Genomic DNA, 26,500 nt, shown 5'->3' with positions numbered 1-26,500 from the left:
GCATCATGTATTATATAAGCAAAGATTGGCATGGATTTATTTATATTACTTTATTTCTTCAATTTAATTAATATTTTTTTCTATTGACTAATTCCTGGTTGGTCAAGATTGAAAAAGAGCACACTTTCCATTCATGAAGTCATATGTCAATATTTAAAAAATGAGACTCAGATTAAATCGTAGAATAATTAAAATACTGTTGTATGTCATACCATTTGTATTTTTAACTAGTCTAATATTATTATATAAAAATAATAATTTATTTATCATTCAATCTTTACCGGTACCATATTTTATATTATTAATATTTAATTAATTTTTATTTATAGAAAGCTCCCAGTATTAAGATTATTGATTCCTTAGAAATTATTCAAAATGAAATAGAAAAAAATTCCCAAATCATAAAAAATCTTCATCCAGGATTATCAATGAATGATAACTATTCAAATTTAGAGATATCTACTAACAAAATAAAGGCATTTTTTGGTAAGCATAATTTCTTTAATAATATTATTATTCACTATCCTATTGTTGAAAACTGTTATAGATGCTAAAAAAATAATATTTTAATATTAATTAAAATAATTTATAATAATTGACTGATCTTTTATAAAGTCAATTTTTTACTTTAATTCATTTTATTTTATATAATAACATTCAAATTTAAAACAAATCAAATAGCATAAGTAATTTTAATATGTTTTATTACTTAATATTTATTACTAATTCTTTAAAATATTATTTTAGTTGTTCTGTATTAAACTATTTATGTAACCAAAATTTGGGCCAAATTTTAGACTTCCTATTATGCTCTTGGACATATCAGGGACAGTATGCCAAAAAAATTATGGGACAGGCAAATCATGCAAAATATTTTGCAAAGTTTTAGAAATAAAATTTAAATTTATACCCTTAAAAAAATTTTTTTTTAAATAATCATTTTCAGTGATTTCAAGATTTTAATGATCGTTGAAGTTCTTAAAAATTTTACCAATTGTCTTGCTTGGTCAATAATCAATTTTGCATAACTTTAAAAAAAAATCATTAATGGCTAACTGTAATGTGTGTGCTGTACATCTAGTGCTAAAAACGGGAGTTAAATCTTTCTACACCTGGCCCTGATCTGCTATTTCTTTATTTATTATATCATCTTCATCCCAATTCTCCCCTTTCACAGATTCATTTAATAATCTTATAGACTTGATTAAATTTTCACCCTGGTTGTTGTAATATATAGGTTGTTTAATGGAATGCCAAATTTATTCAGGGTCTCTAAAAGCATTTTTTTTTAGTATTATCTTCTGTAGTTATTTCTTTTAGAGCCAAATTTCTTAATACGATAATATTATTTCAAACTCACTGAATATTTATTACTAGAATACTTCTAGGTTAGGGTTAGACCAAAGCATTTGTTAGATCTTCTTCTGACATCGAAATATGAATAGATGTTTTTGTATAATAATATATCTTTCAATTTTATTAATATTATATTTTTTATATCAGATTTGTTAGTAATAGAGGTTTTAGTCAAATTTTCTATGATTTTCTTTTTTTTTACCTAAATACTCATCAAAATACTTTGAGTGATTCCTCTTTATATGATTCTGTAAATTACTATTATGACTCCCCTGCTAATATTAAATCACATTCTAAATTCAGAAATTCCCTTATCATTAAATTTGAAATGTTCAGCTAATAAATAAAACCTTGATTTTCATCTACAAATTTAATTTTTTTTTTTTAAAAAACAATTTATTTAAATTTAAATAAAATTTATTTAAACATAAGATTTTGCCTTATTCCAATTACAATTTAGATCTCTCATATATTCCAGGAAATAATATTATAATTGATTTCTTAAATTTTACTTTATAAATAAATGGGCCACCATTTTTATTTGCAACTTACAATTTTTATAAAAATATTTTACCACTTGCTTGATTTTGTACATCTTTTTTTTTTACTATCAATTTAATAATTCACAAACAATATCCTAAATTAGATATTATTATCATTATATATTATCATCTTTATAATAATAAAAAAAAAACTTTTTAAAATCTGCTTTGCTGGGTAAAAATTTAAAAATTTTTAACGAAAAATGGCTGACTCTTTAAAATATAACAAAAATGATTCCACGAAACAAAAAAATGTATTTTTTTTAATAGGAAATCTTTTATTAATGAAAATCGTAAAATTGCATGTTTTTTATTTTATATTATATTATTTACATATAATTTAAAATAAATAAATTATAAAATTTGGACCCTGAACTCTAAATTTTAAAAAAGGGTTCGGTTTTGGTTCAACGAAATGTCGTGGGTGCGCGTTCTCATCCCTGGTCCTAAGATTTATATCAAAATATTCGGTGATAAATTTCAGATTTTAAAATATTTGCTCAACTGTTTAAAAAAAAAAAATAACTACAATCTGACCCTTTATATTGAATTATGTTTTCAGATGAAATAATAAATAAAAATCAAAATATATTAAGTAATTTATTTTTTTTTTGTTTAATAAGTAATAATTACTAGTGTACAATTTAGTAATATTGTTCATATAAAAATTATTTAATTGTGGAATAATCTAAATCTTTGTTTTCCTTCATACCTTAGGTAAATTTAATCAAATTTATTAAATAGAATTTTATTAAAAAGAATCAGGGGGTGATTTAAATCGCCATTTTAATTAAAGTTGTTTTTATTGGTCAATCCTAATTTTAACTAATACCAGTGTGACTGATATTCATAAAAACATAGATTTTTTTTTCCACCAAAATTTTGAGCATAGATCATAAAATAAAGTGATTTCAATCGTGAAAGATTTGTTTGTGCATAAATTTTAGGTCTAGTTTGAGCAAGAATTCTGTTGGTTTGGGCATCCTGAAAAACATCTGTTTTGAAGGCATTTCAAACTCTGCTCAAACAATAATAGTTAATATTCCTCATTATGGTCTGCAGCTATGAAAAATAATTTTTTAATCCATACAGAAAGAAAGAAAGATGGTGTTAATTTTTTTTCTTCCCCTGATAAGTTTGTTAAACGACTCGATCTCTTTTAGCCGAATTTTTATAAACGGCTAAATTAAGATTTTTTAGTTAAAATAATAATACCCCAAGTCGCCATATTTTTTAACATATGGAAATATTTCTATCATCTACGAGCTTTGGCTAAGATATTGAGTTTGTCGTTTTTTAAAAATATCGGCTAGATCGAACATTAATTCATTATTAAATAAAAAATCGAGACACTTAAACACTAAAAATTTGTAACTGTATTAGTATCGGCCCAACAAAAATGGTATGAGCGCACTTCTAATTTTTATATTCAACTTATTTTTTTTAACATCCATTCTATTGAGATAAAAAAAAAAATTACATGCATATGTGTACTATATATAAATTTGGTTTTTTAAATTGAGCCATTATTATTATTACAAGATTTTAAAAATTTGACGGAATTTAATATATTTATTATCTCATTTCTTACCCTTCTCACTTTTCTACTAAATACTAATTTTAGACAATCCAATCACCGAAGAACTCGACGAAATTTCTACCGTTGCCATAGCTTCCAAATTCGTGACTAAAACTGAGCGTAATGATTCTGACACATTAAAGCCAAGAAATGCCGATCAATGTTCAGTTATCAGGGCATCAACTCATAATCCAGCCATTGATATTGACGTATGTAATTATAGCTTAATTTAATTTTATTCGAAGTGTTATTGCCTCTGATTTGTTAACCTATAGATGTATGTAACCTTTATACGGAAACCTGGAGGATACCAAATTGTCCTGGTTCAAATGTGCCCCTGCCCCTTCGTACCCTTTTTGAACCCAATCCGGGCTGGGGGCTTGTTGGTCCTAGGGATTTTTATATAATTTACAAGAAGCTCATTTTGAAAAAAAAATTATATTAAGATGCTGGATTTGTATGATTCGCTGACGTTCGAAAATCAGGATGGAGGGGTATGGAAACAAGGCTTCAGCATTAAATACAATTCCAGGAAGGATTGGACTCCCGACAACCCGCTTAATATATTTATAGTACCCCATAGTCATAATGACCCCGGTAAGAACGCTTTACCCAGCTGTAATACCTAAAAATTAAATTTTATAGAAAAAACAAACAATTTAATAGGCAAATTTTCTAAACTTACAAAAAAGAAAGATAGGTGCCTATTAACTTCTTTTTTTTATATAATTTACATATGCGCAAAATTTTCATGAATAATTATATAAAAATTAAAATACATACATTCGGTATAGATTATTGGCTAGAAAAGTAAAGTGATTAGATAAGATTTCCACAGAACAGGATAAATAAAAATAAGCATATGTGAAGCCCCCCTCCCTCCTAAGGACAAAATATCGATTTATAAAATTTGGTCTTTATTTTCGGCGAGGAATTTGGAAGAAAGATTAAGTATTAAATACAATACGGCTATCCCATTTTCGCTCACTTTCTAACGCATTTTTTTTAGTGGAGTAAATTTCGTTTTTAACTAAGCATCGCCCTTTGTGTTTATCAGACGATAATTTTTTAAAAAAACTAATATAAAAGTTTTTGATCATATTTTATTGTTCTTGTTTTACAATTATTTTATACATTATAATATATTATATTCTATTCGTATGCAAAGTAAAAATATTGAACGACTAAACATGTGATGTGGTCTTATTGCCAAAATAGACATTTATTTATATTAAATATTTATTAGGCTATTTTTCATGATTTTCATAAATTACCTAGCACGCCAAAAACGTCATATGTTTATTTTTATATAAGTAAATAAATAAACTTACGAATGTAAATGTTATTGTTTATTATTTTTTCTATTTGAAAAACTAAACAATTATTTAAACATTCAATTTATATTATAAAAGTAATCGAATTTATATACTTAGTTACAATATTTAAAATTTAACAAAACAGGTTATTCTTTTTACAGTACCTGTTCCTTTTACAGTACCTTGATAGCCAAGTATTTTTATACTCAATTTATATTATAAAAGTATATTGTAATTATATACTTAGTTACAATAATAATTTTAAATTTTAATAAAACAGGTTATTCCTTTTACAGTACCTATTCCTTTTACAGTACCTGTTCATTTTACAGTACCTTGATAGCCAAGTATTTTTATACTCAATTTATATTATAAAAGTATATTCTATTTATATACTTAGTTACAATAATAATTTTATATTTAACAAATAAAAACTATTTGTGATATTTGGAATGGTTAAATCAAATATACTACCCCTTATTTACCATCTCTCTATTAATTCAAGATTATGATATAAATATTAGCACAAAAAAAATCCAAATAATAATGATTATTAATTTATACCCAACTCATTAATATTTTTTACCCAACTCAGGCCAAATAAAATTTTCAAAATATTTCTCAGACTGGCTTATCATGAATATTTTTTAAAAAAAAATCTTATATTAGATTCTTATGGATGAATATCAAAGCAATTTTGATTAGATGAAGAAATAACTTCTTCAAGTCAAAGAAAATTAGAAGTAACCATGCATATTTTTTTTAATAAGGTTATCTATTCTATAATCTATTTCATAGGTTGGGGCACAATTTGAATCATTTAATGACTTGCGAGAAGCTATAGATAAATATGAAAATCTAGTGTTTATTAATTACCATATAGCAACATGTACCAAGCTTGGTAATTTTGATGAAAACATAATTCAAACAATACAATACAAATATATACGTTATGTTTGTATCCATGGAGGAAGACACTTTAAAAGTCGTTGGAAAGGAAAACGACTCACCCAAACTTTACAACTAAATTGCCCAGACAGCTTTTCAGTAAAGCACATAATAATAGGGGATCTACATAGGCTAGAGGTTTCCAAAATGAATAGTGGGCATAATCATGATTTGGGAATATATTTTTAAGAAATATACAATTTTTATTTATTAATTTATAATTTATTCATGCGTTTACCTAAGCAACGTAAAATAAATGATGAATCAAGATCATTAATTGTCAAGTGCTTAGAATATGATGCTTCAATTCCTAAAATAAAATATGACCTCCAAAAAAAAAGAATTTATGCTACAAATCGTGATTTATATAATATAAAAAAGAAAATACTATATCAACCAGGGGACTCTGAGCTCATGGATGTAATCGACTTATTAAAAAATCAAAACCCTGATAATATTATCAAAATAGTTAGTGAAAATAATAGCCTTCAGGGAATATATTACCAGACCCCAAATATGAAGGAATACTTTAGTGCATTTCCAGAGATTCTCCTGGTTGATGCAACTTATAAATTAAATTATTATCAAATGCCAGTATTTACTCTCTTTGTTATTGATGGCGAAGAACAAACGAGATTTGCTGCTATCTGGATAATTTTTTAAAAAGAGTTAAAGATCAATTGTATGGATCTATATGATCAAAATTTATGTCACCCAAGATATCAGAGAGATTATTTCATGAATTCTAAAGTTTATATGACTAAGGATAAATAGATTTGCCAATAATATTTATCAGAATGATATTATATCTGATCATAGCATGACAATAAATCATATTGTAAAAGAAAAAATTTTTTTGTCATCTGACGAAAAATTAAGAAAAATTAAAGATATCATTCAAAATATAGCCTCAATATCATCTGAAATGAATCAAAATGCATTTGACAAAACATATTCATACCTAAATTATATTTATAAGGATGTATGCCAGCCAAATCCTAAAATTATTGAAAAATTTGAACATGCCATTGAAATATTTTATCCCACATCAGGACTTAAATTTAATGACAATGGTAATCATTTTATATTTAATTAAAAAAATTTTAATGTTTCTGTAAATTTAAATAATGATTATTTAGAATATGTTATGCAAAAACCAGAAAATCCACAGAAACATAGTGAAGTAGAAATCAATTTCAATGTTATTAAAAATATTGAAATGCCAGAAAAAATGAGTCCTGGATATTTGAAAAGACGCAAAGATGCTAAAAATAAAAGAAAAGGTTTGATCTTTAACTCTTTTTAAGAAATTATCCAGATAGCAGCAAATCTCGTTTGTTCTTCGCCATCAATAACAAAGAGAGTAAATACTGGCATTTGATAATAATTTAATTTATAAGTTGCATCAACCAGGAGAATCTCTGGAAATGCACTAAAGTATTCCTTCATATTTGGGTCTGGTAATATATCCCCTGAAGGCTATTATTTTCACTAACTATTTTGATAATATTATCAGGGTTTTGATTTTTTAATAAGTCGATAACATCCAAGAGCTTAGAGTCCCCTGGTTGATAGTATTTTCTTTTTTATATTATATAAATCACGATTTGTAGCATAAATTCCTTTTTTTTGGACATATTTTATTTTAGGAATTGAAGCATCATATTCTAAGCACTTGACAATTAATGATCTTGATTCATCATTTATTTTACGTTGCTTAGGTAAACGCATGAATAAATTATAATCTAAATTAATAAATAAAAATTGTATATTTCTTAAAAATATATTCCCAAATCATGATTATGCCCACTATTCATTTTGGAAACCTCTAGCCTATGTAGATCCCCTATTATTATGTGCTTTACTGAAAAGCTGTCTGGGAAATTTAGTTGTAAAGTTTGGGTGAGTCGTTTTCCTTTCCAACGACTTTTAAAGTGTCTTCCTCCATGGATACAAACATAACGTATATATTTGTATTGTATTGTTTGAATTATGTTTTCATCAAAATTACCAAGCTTGGTACATGTTGCTATATGGTAATTAGTAAACACTAGATTTTCATATTTATCTATAGCTTCTCGCAAGTCATTAAATGTTACAAATTGTGCCCCAACCTATGAAATAGATTATAGAATAGATAACCTTATTTAAAAAAATATGTATTGTTACTTTTAATTTTTTTTGACTTGTAGAAATTATTTCTTCATCTAGATCAAAATTGCTTTGATATTCATCCATAAGAATCAATATAAGATTTTTTATAAAAAATATTCATGATAGGCCAGTCTGAGCAATATTTTGAAAATTTTATTTGGCCTGAGTTGGGTAAAAAATATTAATGAGTTGGGTATAAATTAATAATCATTATTATATGGATTTTTTTTGTGCTAATATTTATATCATAATCTTGAATTAATAGAGAGATGGTAAATAAGGGGTAGTATATTTAATTTAACCATTCCAAATATCACAAATAGTTTTTATTTGTATGTTCAACTACATACATTTTTGATTAGGGCTTGTATTTAAAGAGAACCAGGGTGGGCCTAACAACTTAAGTAAAAAATTTGAATAGGGTGGGTAGCTACAAAGGCTTACATTTAACCTGTCCAGTGTGCCTGTATAAGCATAACTATAAATTAAACAACTATTATTCTTTTATAATATAAATTGAGTATAAAAATACTTGGCTATCAAGATACTGTAAAAGAAATAGGTACTGTAAAAGGAATAACCTATTTTATTAAAATTTAAAATTATTATTGTAACTAAGTATATAAATACAATATACTTTTATAATATATAATTGAGTATAAAAATACTTGGCTATTAAGGTACTGTAAAAGAAACAGGTACTGTAAAAGAAACAGGTACTGTAAAAGGAATAACCTGTTTTATTTAATTTTAAATATAAAATTATTATTGTAACTAAGTATATAACAATATACTTTTATAATATAAATTGAGTATAAAAATACTTCGCTATCAAGGTACTGTAAAATGAACAGGTACTGTAAAAGGAATAACCTGTTTTATTAAATTTTAAATATTGTAACTAAGTATATAAATACGATTACTTATATAATATAAATTGACTGTTTAAATAATTGTTTACATTTACATTCGTAAGTTTATTTATTTACTTATATAAAAATAAACATATGACGTTTTTGGCGTGATAGGTAATTTATGAAAATCATGAAAAAACAGTGCACGCTTAGCGTGCATTATCATTAGCCTATTTATTAGATTCGATGAATGAACGCGAACGTATATTCATTTTTTTTTTGGTAAAGATAAATGGCGTTATTTAACATTTTACCAAATTATATCAATTTCACTCAATGCCCAAATTTTACTGAAATGCGATAAGACCCATTTTTATTAAATATATTAAACCTAACCCACATCACTGTAACCTTCAATTCCGATCCCAACTTATTCGATGAGGTTTGTTTCAGTGGAAAGTCTCACGGACCTGCTGGACCCTCGGCAGGGCATCTAAAATTTTAAGCCTTTCATTCCATTCCAAAATTTATGATTTATGTTGCTATAGATGGATAATTTGCGAAAATATCATCTATTATTCCTTTGCAAGTGAAGATTGAATGCTAACGTGTTCATTTTATTTTTTTGAACAGTCGAACGCATACAAATTCTTTTAGAAACAAAATGTTTGCAGAATTTGTTCTAACCTAAATTATAAACTCCATAAGAACTCCGGAAGGTAGATCATCTTGTCGTCTCTTAGTCTAGTATCCTTATTGTTTGTTAGTAATTCTGGTAACGCAATCTTTGCTTCCTTTTAAAATAACGCACATCCTGGAACCCGCGGATCAAATTTAGCAACCGGAAATTGAACTGGATTCCTATTTTCAAAATTTTAATAACCGGAAGCAGAACTATTTTTCGTTTCGATTTCAAACTGGTAGTTTTAACTTATTTTTTCAAAAAAAAATTTAAGACATACACAACATAACCCGACATTTTTTTATAAATTTTTGATATACAGTAAAACCTGTCTGATTCCCCCACCGTTGGTGCCAAGACTTTTGCCAAACTTAGAGAAATGCCCAATTTATTAATGGACTTAAAATTTTGGTCAAATTAGTGAGAGTTGCCAAGAGCGCAAATGTATATCGCAATCTTTTATATAAATCTCAAACTTTTTTTTAAATATATTTTTATAAAAACAAATATATGCTCATGTCACCACAAACATCTCGCAGGCTGGCACAAAACCTTCCTGGAATACTACGACACAGAAACGAAGTACATATTAGATTACATGGTTGAATACCTGACCACCGAACCAAGAATGAAATTTATATATGCCGAAATATCGTTTTTCTCCCATTGGTGGAACTCAACTACCAATGAAAAGAGAGCAGCCGTTAAAAAGTTTTCATTTTATAAAGGATTTTTTTTATTTTGATAAATAATTAAAATACATTTATTTTTTTCAAATTCTATATCAGAAAAATTACAAGGTAAATTTTTGTATATAAATACTAAAAAATTTATAAAATAAAAGCAATATTTAAAAAATGAAAAGTTAGGTCGGTGTAGCTTAATGACTCAGGTATTGATTGGACACTTTTTATTAATGAATTGCCGAGTTGAATATATGCATCATTGGGTGCAGACCTTAGAATACTCACTACCGGCTTTAAATTTTCCAGAAACTTTTTAATCTCTCATTTAAAAAAAAAATGACTTAGGAAGGGGTTTTGTCAAGTAAAACAAAAATTTATAGGACAGGTATTCCAAACCCATATTTTTAAAAACCTCCTCGGATTATTTAAAGTTGAAGTAAATTAATAACCCGTTGCCAATAGTTTTTGAAAACGGCTACAATATTCTAACCAAAAAATACTACACAGGAGAGTCCGTTCATGTGTTGAGCATGGTTTGGAGGCATGTATTAACAACAAAAATCTTAAGGGGTGCTTAATATTATTTTGGTTATAAAATCTTAATTTTAAAAATCGGCCAAAATCAAAACAGCACTAGCTAAAACCCAAAATCTGGGAAAAATTTTACTTCCTTGAGCTTAATCTGATTTCCAAATCTAGATCTTATCTCTAATACTATAACTCAATCATGGATTATTGTTTTTTTTAAAGAAATAATAGATTATTGGAATAAATAACCCCCGCCGTTCCCGCTAACTGCCGCACAGATTTTTTGATTTTTTTAAAAAAAATTATATTTCTTTCTCTAGTGTTGCTAGAAAAAAAGCCGGACTTGTATCGATTTTTAAAAACTGCCCGTTTAAGATTTTAGCCAAAAGTAACATTTATGTGAGCTTGGAGATCTTGCTCATAGATGACAGAAGGGTTTGGAACTCTATTTCCTTACTGTGTAAAACATTTTTTTTAGGTTTCTGAAAACTCTTCCCAAGATTGTTATCATACTTTTCATTAAATAAATATTAAAAAAAAGACTCACGGAAGAAGGAAGATTGGAATTCGTAAACGGGGGTTGGGTCATGAATGACGAAGCGAACACCCACTATTCCGCCATGGTGGGCCAAATGATACAAGGGAACGTCTGGTTGCACAATCACTTGGGTTCCATTTTAATGCTTTTTTAAAAAAATATCCTTTTTTTTTTAAATTGGGAAGTAAGTAATTTTTTTACTTTAGAGCGAAATTTAAAAATGCCGAAATTATTTATATCCCCAAAATCGGAATAAATAACTCTTCTATTTTGATATTTTATGAAAGGAGATTTTATTTGAAATAGGAGGGGGGGGGATAAGGCTCTCCATTATAGTCTTTTGCTTGTAACTGATTTGTCTACTGATTGGGGAAAACTGATTGATGAATTAGTGAGTATTAATCAGGTTGACGCACCCAGATATTTAGTGCTAACATTTTGTAAATCTTGGCAATTTTTATTATTTTGTCAATGATGCGTTCTTCTATGTATTACCTACCAAACGGGGTTAGGCGCTTAAAAATATAATTATTATAAGTTTCAGAGTTGCTTTCCAAAGGTTTGGCTGACTTCGAGCAAGCGTCATGTCATAGTTTTTTTTTTTTTGGCTTATAATTTGCTTAGTTTTTTTGTGATTAGCCAAATTGATTGAAGGCTTAAATAAGTGAGGACTTAATTGTTAACAACAGATATTTAGAACTTCAATAATCTCCGTTCTGGCTTATAATGCTAATGTTAGCAAATGTTTTCTATTATACCAACGATTTTATCCCCCCCCCCCCCCCCATTAAACCATTCACAAACAGGTTAAAGCAATAAGATATACTACTTGTATTTCAGAATTGGTGTTTCCAAAAGCATGATTTACTTCACGCTTAACGCGTGACGTTATAGTTTTATCATAATTATAACTCATTTTTTTTGTGGTTTGGAAACTGATTCAGATAAGTAACCAGATATCTAGCTCTTTTACATTTACCGTTCTTGGCATGATGCTAATTTTGTAACAATTTAGCTTCCCAATTGAATGGCTTTAGATCAAGTGTACAATAATTTTTAGCTTACAAGAACAATAAAGATGTAAAATATATAAGGGATTAAACCCAAGCACGGCTGGTTCATAGATCCGTTCGGCCATTCTCCGGTTAACGCTTACATCCTCAAGTCTTTTGGGTTAGAGTCGACCCTGATACAAAGGGTGCATTACTTCGTCAAAAAAACGTTAGCCCTCTCAAAGTCCCTGGAGTTTTATTGGAGGCAAAATTGGGGTAAATGAATTATGTATCAGATCTTATTTAAAATATCATTTGATATCAATGAATTTCCTGCCATAATTTCCGTAAATTCTGAGTATTATTAATATAATCCTTAATATAAAATATAATCTATAACAATATTTAATTGCAAATATTAAAATATCAATATATTTTTAGATATGATCTGCCAATATTTGTTGAATATTATTCATAATCAAGCCACTCAATCATTTTATAATTCACTTATTTTGTTAAATTTAATATTTTATTATTTTTTTTTATAGGAAAATTATTTTATTGATTTAATTTTTTGAGTGTTATTTTTTAATAATAATTTTAGGCATGGTCTTATTAAATCTTTTTTTTTAAAATGAAAAAACAACAAATTATATATTTAGATTTCGTAGGTTCCAACGACATTTTATGTCACATGATGCCCTTTTACTTCTACGATATACCTCATACTTGCGGCCCTGACCCCAAGGTTTGTTGCCAATTCGATTTCTACAGACTTCCCAACACGGGCATAAGCTGTCCGTGGAATGTTGCCCCTCAATCCATAAGCGCGTCAAATGTTAGAGAGAGGTTATATTAGTGGGATAATTATGGGGAAGAAAAATATTGATATATTCTATTATTTTAGAGAAAAAAAATATAACTAAACACCACGTACTATCTATTTATTGTTTGCATGCAGAGCCAATCTTTTGCTTGATCAGTATCGCAAAAAAAGCCAGTTGTACCAGACCAACAATCTTTTAGTGCCATTGGGCGACGATTTTAGGTATAAAACGCGAAAGGAATGGACTTACCAAATGGAAAATTATCTGCAAATCATGGATTACCTCAATAATCATCCGCAATACAATGCCAAAGTAAAATGCCTAACCGTGCATTCACAGTTGGCGCCAGTCATGGCTATAGGCATTTTTTTTACCGCGAATTTGTGCCAACTGTTAATACAGGGTAACCATAATGATGAATTTTCCTGGAAAATATTTTATTGAGATACTCAAAGTTGTGTTATTAAACGCAGATTAAATTTGCTACCCTTTCCGAATACTTCGAAGCGATTAAACAGGCCACTACTACTAAGAACGATGCGAATTCCAAAGAAAAATCTGTTAAGAGGTTTCCGGTTTTGAGAGGAGACTTTTTCACGTACGCCGACAAGGATAACGATTATTGGAGTGGGTATTACACGAGCAGACCTAAGTACAAGAGGATGGAGAGGATCTTGGAATACAAACTGAGGTATTCATTTTTTTTTTGCTTACAAATTTTATACCAATGATTTTAATGGTAACCTAAGCTTACATTTATTTAAAAGTGTACATGTATTGAATAATCAAAATATCATTCGCTTAAATAACTTCTTAAATAATAATTTTAAACGAAAAGGACACGACATGCATTCACGTGATCTTTTGAAAATATTATAATATCACGTGATTAAACTTTAACTGATTAATGACGATGGTGATAAGACTAATTCTGATATTGGATATGGAAGAACTTTGGAAAAAGTGGGAAGCTTTTTTTACCCAAGCGAATACTCATGGCACATATGGAGGCGTTGACTGGCAAAGATTAAGATATGCGTGGAAGAAGTTCAGAGAGATGTCTTCCATTTTAACGGACAAAAATGTCTCTCTAGCTATGAAGGGAAAACTTTATGCAAATGAAAGTAAAAAAAGTTGTGATTTGTGAAATATGTGGCAGCGGGACATGAAGCCACGCTAGGAAAAACGGATGAATGGTTAATTAGGTATTGTGGTATCTCTGAGAGAGAAAAACTAGCAAAAAACTGATTAAATGATTAGGATAAAAGCGATAGGTGGTGCCGTGAGATAATATAAGCTGAAATGGTGTTTGAACATGTTGAAACTTTCGGAAGTCAAAAGACATTTAAATGGATAAATGCCTTTTGCTTGGAAGTTTAGGGTACAAGACCCAAAAGGCGACCAAAGACAAGCTGGGTGAAAATAGCAGATAATTATTTGAGAATTGATAGGTTTGATCTGTAACGATAACATAAAATGAAAAAAGGGGATTAGAAAAAAAAAACTAGCCTACCCGGGTACCATCGAATAATATTCGAAAGAGTAGATTATAGTTTTATATCTTTAATTATTTAAATACCTGGATTAAAGAAAGAAAGAAAGAAAGATAAAAAAAAATTTAAAAAAAACGTGAAAGTTAGCTCTATCGGGTAAAGTTAACAGTTGCCATAGTTAACTAAATTTTCTGCCCCCTTTGGAAATTATCTATAACAGGGTTTTACTATAGTCTTAAACGGTAGCTTCATATTTTTTTTGAAATAACTTTGCCTTTTTTTTTAAAAAAGAAAAAGAAAAGATATTTATAACAATTCACTCCCGAAAACCTACCTTCAGCCCCATCGTGGCCGGAGAGTGGCAACGTGTTTTGGTGGCTAATGGGGGTTTAAAAGGTTCCCCGCGGTCCGGGTCTAGAATATGATCACCGTCTCCTCGATGGAGAGTAAAAACCACCTAAAGGGGGTTGATGTCAGGAAGGGCATCCGATTGTAAAAACCTTGCCCCAAAATTTCCTAAAGATTACACAACATATCAGAATCGGAATGTTCTTATACAGTAATTTTTAAAAAAAAAAAAAATTCTAAAAGAATGAGGTAGAGGGAAAAAACGTTCCTTGCTATTATTTTATAAATCATTGTAGGATATATTTTTTTTTTATTATTATTTAAATAATTATTATAAGAGCGGCAGAAATATTTTATTCCCTGGCTATCGTGACCTACCAAAGCCAGCCAACTATCAGGGATCATCTGGAAATTTTTTACCCTCTGTTAGATACGGCGCGGAATGATCTGGGATTGTTTCAACATCACGATGGTATAACGGGTACAGCTAGGCATCATGTTGTGGAGGACTATGCTTTCAGGTTCGATCTATTTACACTATCGCTTCTTTTCTATTAAGGGGGTGGGGAGTGAATTATTTTAGGGCATTTTGATAACAAAAATAAGATGGAGGCGGGGGGGGGTCAGTTGGCTCCATATATCTTACATGAGGCATAGACTCCTGTGGAAGGGTGTTGGCAAATAAAAAATATTTCGGAGAGGCGATTGTAGAAATCTAGGATTTTTGCTTCAAAAAAAAATTCTCTCGCGAAGGCCGCCGGTCAATTGTAGCAAATTTGATAACACGAGAAGATGTGAAACTCACAACAAATAAGTTGCATTGTACTTATGAATAAATTTAGAATAAGTACAATGGAATAAAAAAAATGAAAGAATTAGATAATAAGCCATGCTTTTTGAAGTTCGTGAGCGTAAAACTTTGATCTACATGGAAATAGAAAAAAAAAGAATTTCATGGATTGATGAAGAAACTAGGGAAAGTTGTTAGAAAGATTTGTGGAATGGTCAGGTGACATACATTTATAGGCCTGACCAGGAAATGTCTTCCATTTTTAAGTATTTATATACAGAATCAATTGGGCGAGTTTTTAAGAAAAGAACCAAAGAAAATCATATATTTATCTATTTTATTTTGATATTATTCAATTACTCCAAAAAAATATATTTATTAGAATGCTAAGAGCTATAAAAATCTCTGAAAGAATATTAGACTCGTCTCTCAATCTCTTATTGGATTCTTCGTCATCTAACTTTTTAAACGGCGCTGAACAACTTATCATCGTTAGCGGAAACGAAACTGAGAAGTCCAAAATTTTTATATATTTTGATCCCGAAAAGGAACAGGATAGCAAGTAAATCTCTAAGTTGCTTTATTATATATATCTGAGGTTAAAGAAAAAAAATGAAGGAGCACATATATTATTGCGATTGGTCGCTCTTTTATTAAATCTATAATCTAGCCATTTTATGTTGACTTTCCCCAACCTCAGCCCTTTACCATTACCACACCTATATAAGGCATTTCACCTTATCTTCGAGTCATTATTCCTATTTCACAGGTTTAATCGACGTATTTTTTAAAAAAAGAATTTTTTACTTAGTCAATTCTCTCGCCCAAGAGAGGCAGGAACTCTACACCTTACGCGTGAATATCAAAGAGGTGTGCCTGTTAGATCCCGCCACGAAGCAAGTCATAAAGGCTCAAATAAATCCCGAATTCAAGTTCGATCCATTCGCTGGACTTTCTACGACCGAAGAATTGAGGGCCTTCGAGGTAAGAAGGAAAATAATTTATAATACGCCCATAACTCTTTTGATAGATTGATGTTTAGAATTAATATACTATTCGATCTTTAAAATATTAAGTAATCTAAATGTTAAAACTTGTAATCAAGATAGTAGTGGAGGATTGGAGGAAGGCTAAATTGATTGTGATAGATAAAGGCACGTTTCCAGATATTTCTTCTGATTTAAAGATGAAAGTACACATTGAATTGATTGGATAATAATCGAGTAACAGTTTGTGAGCCGATATTGACCAAAGAATTATCCGCAAATTCGTAAAATATTGTTCTTTAACTTGTTTATCCTCAGCACACACACTCATTGACATTTCGTTTCGCATCATAAATATACCTTTTTTTTGTGTAATCGTAAATCTATCCGCCATTTTAGTTCACGCAAATTTAACGTCTGCTTTTTACCAAATGCATCCCTTGTTTTTTTTTAAAAAAAAAAGAATTGGTTTTTGTAAATTATATTATCGTCTGCTTTTTTTTTGTACGCATTACTGTGTTAAGTTTTACACTTAAAAACTTGCGCATTTTTTTAATTTATTTGATAACAAGATCACTTTCTTCTTCCTTCCTCCATGTGTTTAATTTAACCAAATTACATATATAATTCTTCTTAAATCAGCTGGTCTTCAAGGTAACGTTGCCAGCCTTAAGTGCCACCCCGTATGAGATAAAAAGGGAGCAATCCTGTTTGCTATCTTCTCAAACGAGCCTGGCGGGAATTGATGTTTGGAATCGTGGTGGAAGGATATACAATCGATTACTCGGAGATCTGAAGAGGTTTGTTTTTCATCTTCATGATTTAAACAAAATTTATATTTTGACGAAAATGAATTAGGAGAAGGGGGTAGAAAAGTGTTATTATTATTACATGCTACTAGTTTTAAAAAGTATCTTACCTGCGTTAAGTTACTTTTTAATAATAATAATAAAGAAAATGAATATTTGTAATCCTAATATTAAAAAAGAATGTAACGATTGTTTTCTTTAGATTATAATTCCTAGATTTGTTTTTTTTCCTACATGTTTTATATAATGCTTCTCAAATTTTAGAAAAAGGAAACCTTTTGTCTCGTTACATATTTGTAATTATTTTCGATAAGATGGTCTATCTCCGGTTATAAATACAAAAAAAATATTTATTCATTATATTTCAAATGTAATTATATTACATTTCAAAAAAAATAATTTAATTAAATTTCATATTATATTTAATTTAAAAGTCGCGAATTAACCACGAAATAACACTCATTTATATCAACCTAAGAAAGATATAATGATAATATTAAAAATAAATAGCTATTTTTTTCCCCCATTTAAAAAGGAACGGTTTTAAGGTGGGTTTCAAATCCCCCACCCACGAGGGAGCTGACGCATTTTCTATTTACAATTCGGATGTCAAACTGATGTTCGACTCTAGCACCGCCTTGTTACAGGTTTTTAAGACAATATATTTTCTATTCAAGTTTTTAATCTTAATCTTTATTATATCTATAATGAAGCTATATCCTTTAACCACGAACCATTTGCTTTAAATATTCCTTTAAATCGCTATTTGAGAAGATATTCGGTGAATTAAGGTAGTGTTGTTAAACGGCTCGTTTTGAGCCGATTTTTAAGAACGGCTAACTCACTATCTCATCCAGAATAATATAACTCAAGCCTGAAGATTTTGCTTGTAGAAGGAACCAAGGTTAGGACATCTGTTAGCGAAATCCAAGGCTTAGGCTATATTTTTTAGGCTAAAATATTGAGTTAGCCGTTCTTAAAAATCGGCTCAAAATGAACCGTTTAATAACACTAAATTAAGGTGACATTTTTATTTCGCGGGTTTAAATTGTCCTTTATAAATTTGAATTTCAATTGAGCGTCTTTTTTTTTAAATTTTCTATATCTGAAACAAAGAAAGAAAAGGAAGGAACGTATTATATAAAATTAAAAGGGAATAGGGCAAATAAATGGTTTAGGATTTATATTCCATATAACTCGAAAATAACACTACAAGAAATACATAACCCAAACGCGTACCATAACTTCTCGCCTCAAATTCTCTTACTACGAAGCCAAGGAATCCACCTCTCAGACCAGCGGTGCTTACATATTCATGCCCGAAACGGAAGCAAAGGAGCTGAATCCGGTTCGCGATCCGCAAAAATCTTTTATCGCCGTGATGAGGGGACCCTTAGAATCGAAAGTGTTAACGCGTTTTCCTCTCATTTACGACAACATTCAAAAGTCGTCGAATAAAGGTAGACGTTATAGCATTTATCACATTTTCCTACACTTAAGATTTTAAATCTCCTCATTCAGAAGATAGGTAGGCTTCCTCGATCGTTGTGATTTCTGTCTCATTTTTGTTTCCATTTCGGGAAGTATTGAAGACATATCCATTCGACCCGAATTTTCATCAGTTTTTCTGTTTCGCTGGTTGATCCTTCTATAGGTGGTTTTTCTACATTTTCCCAATTTTTATCTATTTCCCACACCATATTCTCTTTCACTCTCTGGCTTCCCCATTTCTTTTGATGCTTCCGTATCGTTATATCCCTACTTTCTACCGAATATGAATGTCCACCAGTTCTGGATTCTATAATTCATTCTCTCCTCATACAAGTTATGAAACCTCGAATTCCCTTATTCGAGTGTGCTCATCGTGAGCTGTCTTTTCTCGCCAGTAGATTGGTGCTCGCGGCTCATTAAAACTTCGCCATAGCTTCCTCTGGCTCCTTAACATCTTATCTAGTGATGAAAATATCGACTCTTAAGTGTGGTAAATGTATTAATTTAATATTTTTTTTTTACTAAACAGAATCTTCGAAATTCTGCAGAAATAAGCCGAGAGTCATTATCTAAGACGATTTGTGGCTTAGAGATGTTCCACGAATATGAGGAACCCCCATTGTATTTGAGTTACTTCGTTTATCGCCAAATAATTTTTCCAAAGATTTTTGATCTGTTCGCAATAAAAAAAATTTTTCCAAAAATAAAAGTGGAAAATTTTAACATTTCCAAACAAGAGTGCTTGTGCCTCATTTTCTATTGGTGCATAATTTTTCTCCGACTCCAATGTCGATTAGCTAAGAGGGCATGGAAAATGTTCGTCCATGATTTTGAAATTGAATACTATACTACGTACACAGGTTTATTCAATCTTTAATATATATAATTTCACAAGGTTGTTAAATCATATGGAAATTGCGGAAATTATAATTACAATTGATGCTATGGGTGTTAGGTAGTTAACCTCACCCAATATTATAATAATCATACAACTGTATATAAAATCATTATAATCATATCTAATTGACGAATATAATAATTCATAATATATAAATAGTATATTACAATATATTCCTACATTACTACAAATAACGTCCAAGAAAACATATTCTGGCAAATATATTATCTAGACTCCCATTATAGAAAGTATAGAATCAAATAACGACCAAAAACAAGTATTTAAAAATATAAATCTATAGATTTACTCGTTACATATCTCGATTAAAGTTGAACATCCATAGAGAAACAACGAATGATAGACTGCTAAATAAAGCAATTTAAAATATCGATCGAGCATGAATTGGTTTTGTTTTGATGCCAAAAATAATTCAGGTTAACGTGTTTTTTTAGTAATAGTCTTAAGGAATAGTCAGTAGAACTAGTCAAGAAAATCAATATTAACTATCATACACAAGGGGGTATCCAGGAATCAATGCTTCTTTAAAATGTTTGGTGGCCTAATTGCGATAAAGGTATTGAACAAAATGTTGGTTTAATGTTTTTCTTTCAAAATAATGGGTCAATTATAACGGAGATACCTTTATATTCGTGGAACATCTCTAATACGTCATGGGAACGCATTCATCTAGATTTAGCGGGGTTTATAGATTCATATTAACGGTTAGTTGGAGATGATACACACACTAAATGGGTTGAGGGTCGAGTTGATGAGAGAGACCACGTCTATAGCAATTATCGGGCCGTTAAAGGCCAAAATAAATTGTATCAGATAATGGCCATCAGTTTATTTCTGGAGAATTTCGAAGATTCCCTTTAATACATTCAACACCTTACCACTCCAAAACGAACGGGCTAGATATCTAGCCACTAGAAAAGATGTTAAGGAGCCAGAGGAAGCTATGGGCGAAGTTTTGACAGCATACAGCTGGTCGCTGATGAAGTGATTATTAGTTTATGAGATAATTTATCTTTATTTTATCACATCATACATGCTGATAATAAAAAACTTCACGAACGTTAATCACATATATATATATATATATAATAAACCATATAAATACCTTATCTAGCATTTGTCGCAGATGTTGTTATATCATTTTAATGCCCTATCCATGGTTCTAAACAAACAAAGAAAAATTTATTTTATTAGAGGTAACAGGAACATTAAATTAGGGTTATTTATATAACTTATATTTTTGCCATAATATGCTTTTGAAAAAGAAACTTAAATTATCAAGATTCAGGTTAAGTTATCAATAGTGGTGAATTCACACTACCCCTCCCCCAAATGACAACCTCCGCCCCCACCCCAATTTTTGTTTATGTATGTTCGTTTTTGAATGATTGTATAAAAAATTGATAATAATCTAATATACATAATGATCGTTTTTCGTATCATCTTAAAAGTTATTACAATTCAAGGAGACGACTATATAACATAACGTTAATTTTTATAATACTCGATTTGATTTGATTTGTACGAGATCATGGATGCATGGCTCAGGTTAAGATCTTTGTCATTAAATTCAAATATTCAAAGTAGGCGCGAAAATTTTTTTATTGATATAACAAGCCATTACCAATTTTACGGAAATGGATATATTTTTTTTTTATTGGAGTTTATTAATTCACTTTTTGTATTTTTAGTTTTCTTAATATTTTATTGCGTTTTCAATTTACATGTTATGACCTTAAAGTTAAATTTAATTTTAAACCGAAGAGCTTGTTTATTTTCGTTTTGCCTTACTTGATTGATTGATTGATTAGTATCGATTAACAAATAGATATATATTTAAATATAGCTAACATTTTTTGTAATAGGACGTTCATTTTTTAAGAATCATTTTTTGACACTTTGATGCGCGTTATATGATATACTTTCACTCACTTCTCATATGGTTGTCAACGTCAAGTTAATGAATAAATATACAGAAAACAATTTCGATTCTCTTATTACCAACTTTTATGCATCAAAATTTTGATATTTTTTATTAATTCAAATATTGTGATTAACAAAATTTCCATTTTTTCAATTTATTTACCCATTCATTTTTGGTGTTAATTAAGTATTATATTATTTTTTTTTTAAATTAGTTTTTCAGGATAAAAAATTTACTGCTGGTGAGAATATTTGTTTTTAATAAATTAAAATTATGTTTTGCAAAATAAAAGTACATTTTTATTTCAAGATATGCCAAGTCAATTAAGTGTTGGGTGGAAGAGTTTGTATAATTTAAAAATATATTCTTAAGATAAATAAAATACATAAACAAACCCCTTTGCTATTGGTCCAACGATCAAACCTTTTTGTTATTGGTCCAACGATTTATATTTGAATCTTTCCATTATTTTAATTTCATACTTTCTATAAAAATGGAACATTTATAAAGTATTAAATGTGCATTTTTCATAGGAAGCCTGCAGATGGCAAAATAAGGCCTAAAAATTTTGCCAGGTCCAGCCTGCACTAAGGCTTACCCAATCCATCTTTTGTTTTGATAGAGGGCATAATCCAAAATATATATGTTAACACCAAAATGTTGAGGATCGCGAATGTATTTTAGTATTATATTATAAAAAAAGATATTCGAAGTTGAATATACATTAATATATGAATGATGAATATTACAACTATATATCAGAGACCAGCAGGCCCAATTTATCCGGGGTACTTTGGACAAGCCATATTTTTTTTAAAAAAATGTACTCAGGTTGACGTCGAATTTTTTATTTAGGTTATATTTATCGGGTCGGGTTTCTGGTCAGACACCTCATACAACCCGAACCCTAGCCAGAAAATAAAAGGTCTTTATGTCTGTACCCGAGTCAGGTTGGGCTACGACAACCCGTGCGACCTCTAGGGGAGTTATAAAAATTCAACTTTTTTTTTTATATTTTAATACAGACGATGATTACGAGGACAATTATCAAGACAATTCAATGGGTTCTCTTTCTTATCTGACTCACAAAGTATCCTTGTGGAATGTAGGAGTCGACGATGGTAAGTTTTTTTTCTTCTTTGCTTTATAATTTTTAATAAGATATTACCCTATAATGATTTATGAAACTCTAAATCGTATTAAGAAAGATCGATCTCTCTAAAATAAGAAACGAAATCAGAATCAGGTGATTGTAAGATATTTGAACATCTCTAAATTACAATATATAAATGTGTATTTTTTTTTGAAATATATTCTAGCCATCTCTCAGAACGATATATTGCACATAGAAAATGATATATACATGGCTTCATCGACCGATGCGAACAAAGAAATTGTCATGAGGATCGACACTGATATCCGTAACCAAAAACGTTATTTCTACACCGACAATAATGGATTTCAGGTAGCACTGGTAATAATGAGCGGATATTCGTATCGAATATGCTTCCCACAACCTTTAGTCTAAATTATGTCGAGGTCAAAAATCTTACCTTTGAGGGTTCGGTTTTTCTCCCTTTATATAGCCTTCACTCATTGGAAAGTTTTAATATCTAGATGACTTGTCATTTCAGCGAAACGCGTTACCCTTGACGTATTGCGTTCGCTCTCAAAAAAGTGTTTTTCACAGAAATGAGGTGATACCGTTTAATATTAAGTTTTAATAGAATGTAATTTTCCGAAAATAATAAAAATATTTTTGCAAATAAATCTTTTTTTTATTAAGAAACCCAATTATAGATATGGATAAAAGCATATTTAACCAATCGTCATTATTTTTTTTAACAATCAAAAAAAAAATTTAGATTCAAAAAAGACGTTTTTTGGATAAATTACCGATTCAGGCCAATTTTTATCCCATGCCGACTTCTAGTTTTATCGAAGATGATTCATATAATGGGGACAAAGTTCGAATGACCCTTTTGACGGCTCAGCCGCTAGGGGTGGGCAGCTTGCATTTAGGTATTTTTTAAAAATGGATATCGAACGATTTTTTAAAATATTTTGTTATTATTTTTGGGGATGAGTGTCGTAACTGTAATTAAAAATGGCGTTTACTGAATTTGAAAGGCATTTATTTTATAATTAACTACCCCATCTTATCCCAAATCATCAGAAATGCCTAACTTGAATTCGTATGGTGACTAAAAAATATTTTAGATGGACAGCGTTGAGAGATTGACAGCCTTTTACAATTACTAGTCACTCCTATTATTTTTTCTATGAAAAATAATTTATGGGCCAAATTTTTGAATTTATTTTTTCCACTTCTTTAAAAATGCAAATCAACAAATCAAACGTGAACTCTTTTTTACGTTCATCTGCTATTCAAAAAATTTCTTATTTTTTTCATTGGATCCCTTAAGGACCAATGAAAGTGAGGATTTTAATAACTTTAATTTACCCATTTTTGATTTAGGCAGTTTAGAAGTCATAATGGACCGAAAATTTTCTCAGGATGACAACCGCGGTCTAGGCGAGGTAATGGCGGACAATGAGCCTTACACCAACAAATTCAAACTCGTTTTCGAGATCTCGAGCTCGAAATCTGTCAGTTCGGATCCGCGCATACCATTTATGGATCTAAAGCCAACTATTGACCATACGTGGTTGCTAAATTATAAAGCATGGCACGCCTCGGCTAGGCTCTTACACCCGGCGATTTTACGGAGTTCGGATTCTGATAGCGCAAAGAAAGGGTACAATATTATGAAGACCCTGAAAGCGCCTGCGATAGGTAATGTCGGAAACGGTGACTACTTACCCGCCAATTCGCATCTAGTTAATCTTATAACCTTGCGGCTGAGGGATCCTCATATGGTTTTATATTTATATTAAATTAACAATTGGTAATTTTTTGTGAAATTATTACTTCTTTCTTTTATTAGTTTCCAAATCAAAAAGATTTAATCTGGACGACTGACTCACTTTTAAAACATTAAAAAAATATGGCGCGTAATAGAAAAACAAGAAGATAGTTTTTTTTTGATAAAGTATGACATCGACAGTACTAACAATAACAGTTCTTTTTACACATAATGGAAGGGTAGAAAATTTTAGCGACCTTTTACTGAATTCTACCTATTTGCTACAATCAATAACAATGTATGTTACATTTAAACAGATTTCAGTCGTTAGAGAATATTTAGGATATAAAAATATAATATCTACCCCCACCTAAAACAGCTTAATTAAAGAACTATGAACGGTTGCTTACCATATGTTTTAAAAAAAATTACTGAAGCTATAAGAACCTTCGAGGAAGGTTTCTAAACCTAAACCATTGATTTTAATCCTGAATCGAACCTAAATATTTCTTCTTGGAACCTGAACCGAACCTATATATCAAAGGGGTTATCCACACTAAAATAAATAATCATTTTTTCCCTAAATTTACTTTTTATTTATTTTCTAACAGGAAAATTTTGATGACCCCGTATCTCGCTTCCCTCTCTCCGTAGGATTTATATTTCATACTACTTTGTACGATTGCGATTACCGAATGGATACCTCAAAAATTTCCTATAAAGTTTGTTCCATTCCTTCCTTGCTAAACATTTTTTAGCAAATTTTTTTTTAAATTTAAATCATGTATAGCCACTACCTATTCTGAGAATTTTTAAGCAAATTGTCATTTTTTTGCTAATTTAGTAAATCTATAAGTAAAAAATTGGGTAGTTTAAAACATTCGCAGAATGGGTAATCCGACTTCAATCAGGTCTTTCAAAATTTTTAAAAAAAACGCGCGGAATTTTTGTTACAATGGCTATTTTATTTTAATTTAATTTCTATTGGTCTATTTATAATCACATGACCTGTCAGATTTGACTTGTTATTAATTGATATATCTTCCTAACCCATATCTCTCAAACCTTTAATCCTACTCCTTACTCCAGACGCTTCTAGAATATTTCATTCAATAAAAAAAATTCCTTAAAGTTGAACAAGATTTGTTGATTTTATTTTATATTTGTTTTTTTTTTAAAAAAAATATTCTAAATACTTAACCCTAGATTGACCTATCTCGACTCCTGCCATCACGTTCGAATTTCAAACATATCTACGCTACAAATTTAGCATTCACTTCCGAAAAAATTAGCTATTCGAAACTTTACAGCGATACGAGCAATGGAAGTGATTACATCATAGCATTGAAACCTTTCGAACTCCAAGCTTATAAAGCCATTTTTTATATATAATCATCATAATATAATTCCCGAGCATGCGAATATTTAATTATCATTGCATTATGTCTAATATATTATACCTGGTCTCAACGTTGTAACTCGAAATTTAAATACATTATAAAATGGGGAATATTTTTTAATGAACTTCGCACAGGAAAGGGTGAAATATCTCCTATTGCGAATTTGCCCTGAATATTATTTAAGAAAAGAGGGCTATATCGCATATGTTGAATTATAAACTAGCCTATAAAATTAGGTATGGGGCAAAAAAAATCTACGAAATCAAACTTTAAAAAAATATAGGAATTAAATAATGAATTAAAGAAGAATAATTAGATAGTAAGTGGGGAAGGCAAGTAACACTAATTACTATTATTATATAAATGGAAAAAAAATCGAGAGGGGAATAAGTTGTTTTGACTTGTAATAGATTTTAAGACTATTTTACTTCTTTTATAAATTTCACGTTTTTCGTCAAAATGATACTTATTTTT

At 29.5% G+C, this 26,500-nt stretch overlaps 1 protein-coding gene across 1 annotated transcript; it reads left to right on the top strand.

Annotated features, from left to right (window-relative positions):
* Nucleotides 1-161: 161 nt before the first annotated feature.
* LOC135925902 (alpha-mannosidase 2-like) lies at nt 162-26,150 on the top strand. The gene is made up of 22 exons (XM_065461465.1): nt 162-283; nt 330-486; nt 3,523-3,686; nt 3,924-4,074; nt 9,971-10,142; nt 11,187-11,314; nt 12,278-12,451; nt 12,838-13,024; nt 13,137-13,314; nt 13,476-13,693; nt 15,182-15,364; nt 16,016-16,195; nt 16,431-16,617; nt 17,262-17,419; nt 17,964-18,075; nt 18,645-18,888; nt 22,785-22,880; nt 23,079-23,224; nt 23,625-23,781; nt 24,239-24,639; nt 25,238-25,348; nt 25,833-26,150. The coding sequence occupies exons 2-22, from the start codon at nt 429-431 to the stop codon at nt 26,016-26,018; spliced, it is 3,591 nt and encodes a 1,196-aa protein (XP_065317537.1). The 5' UTR covers nt 162-283; nt 330-428; the 3' UTR covers nt 26,019-26,150.
* The last annotated feature ends 350 nt before the right edge of the window (nt 26,151-26,500 follow it).

Source organism: Gordionus sp. m RMFG-2023, chromosome 3 (genome assembly GCF_954871325.1).
Source record: "Gordionus sp. m RMFG-2023 chromosome 3, tfGorSpeb1-WG-v2, whole genome shotgun sequence".
Taxonomy (NCBI): Eukaryota; Metazoa; Nematomorpha; class Gordioida; order Chordodea; family Parachordodidae; genus Gordionus; species Gordionus sp. m RMFG-2023.
The sequence above is the reverse complement of the archived record's forward strand: the minus strand, read 5'-3'. Positions and strand labels throughout refer to the sequence as shown.

What these genes read in the sequence shown, in the direction of transcription:
- LOC135925902 (XM_065461465.1), top strand. Translation starts at nt 429, where the DNA reads ATGAATGATAACTATTCAAATTTAGAGATATCTACTAACAAAATAAAG. An exon ending in CCATAGTCATAATGACCCCG is followed by an intron (nt 4,075 to 9,970) that starts GTAAGAACGCTT and finishes AACATCTCGCAG; the next exon opens with GCTGGCACAAAACCTTCCTG. An exon ending in ATCTTGGAATACAAACTGAG is followed by an intron (nt 13,694 to 15,181) that starts GTATTCATTTTT and finishes AATTATTATAAG; the next exon opens with AGCGGCAGAAATATTTTATT.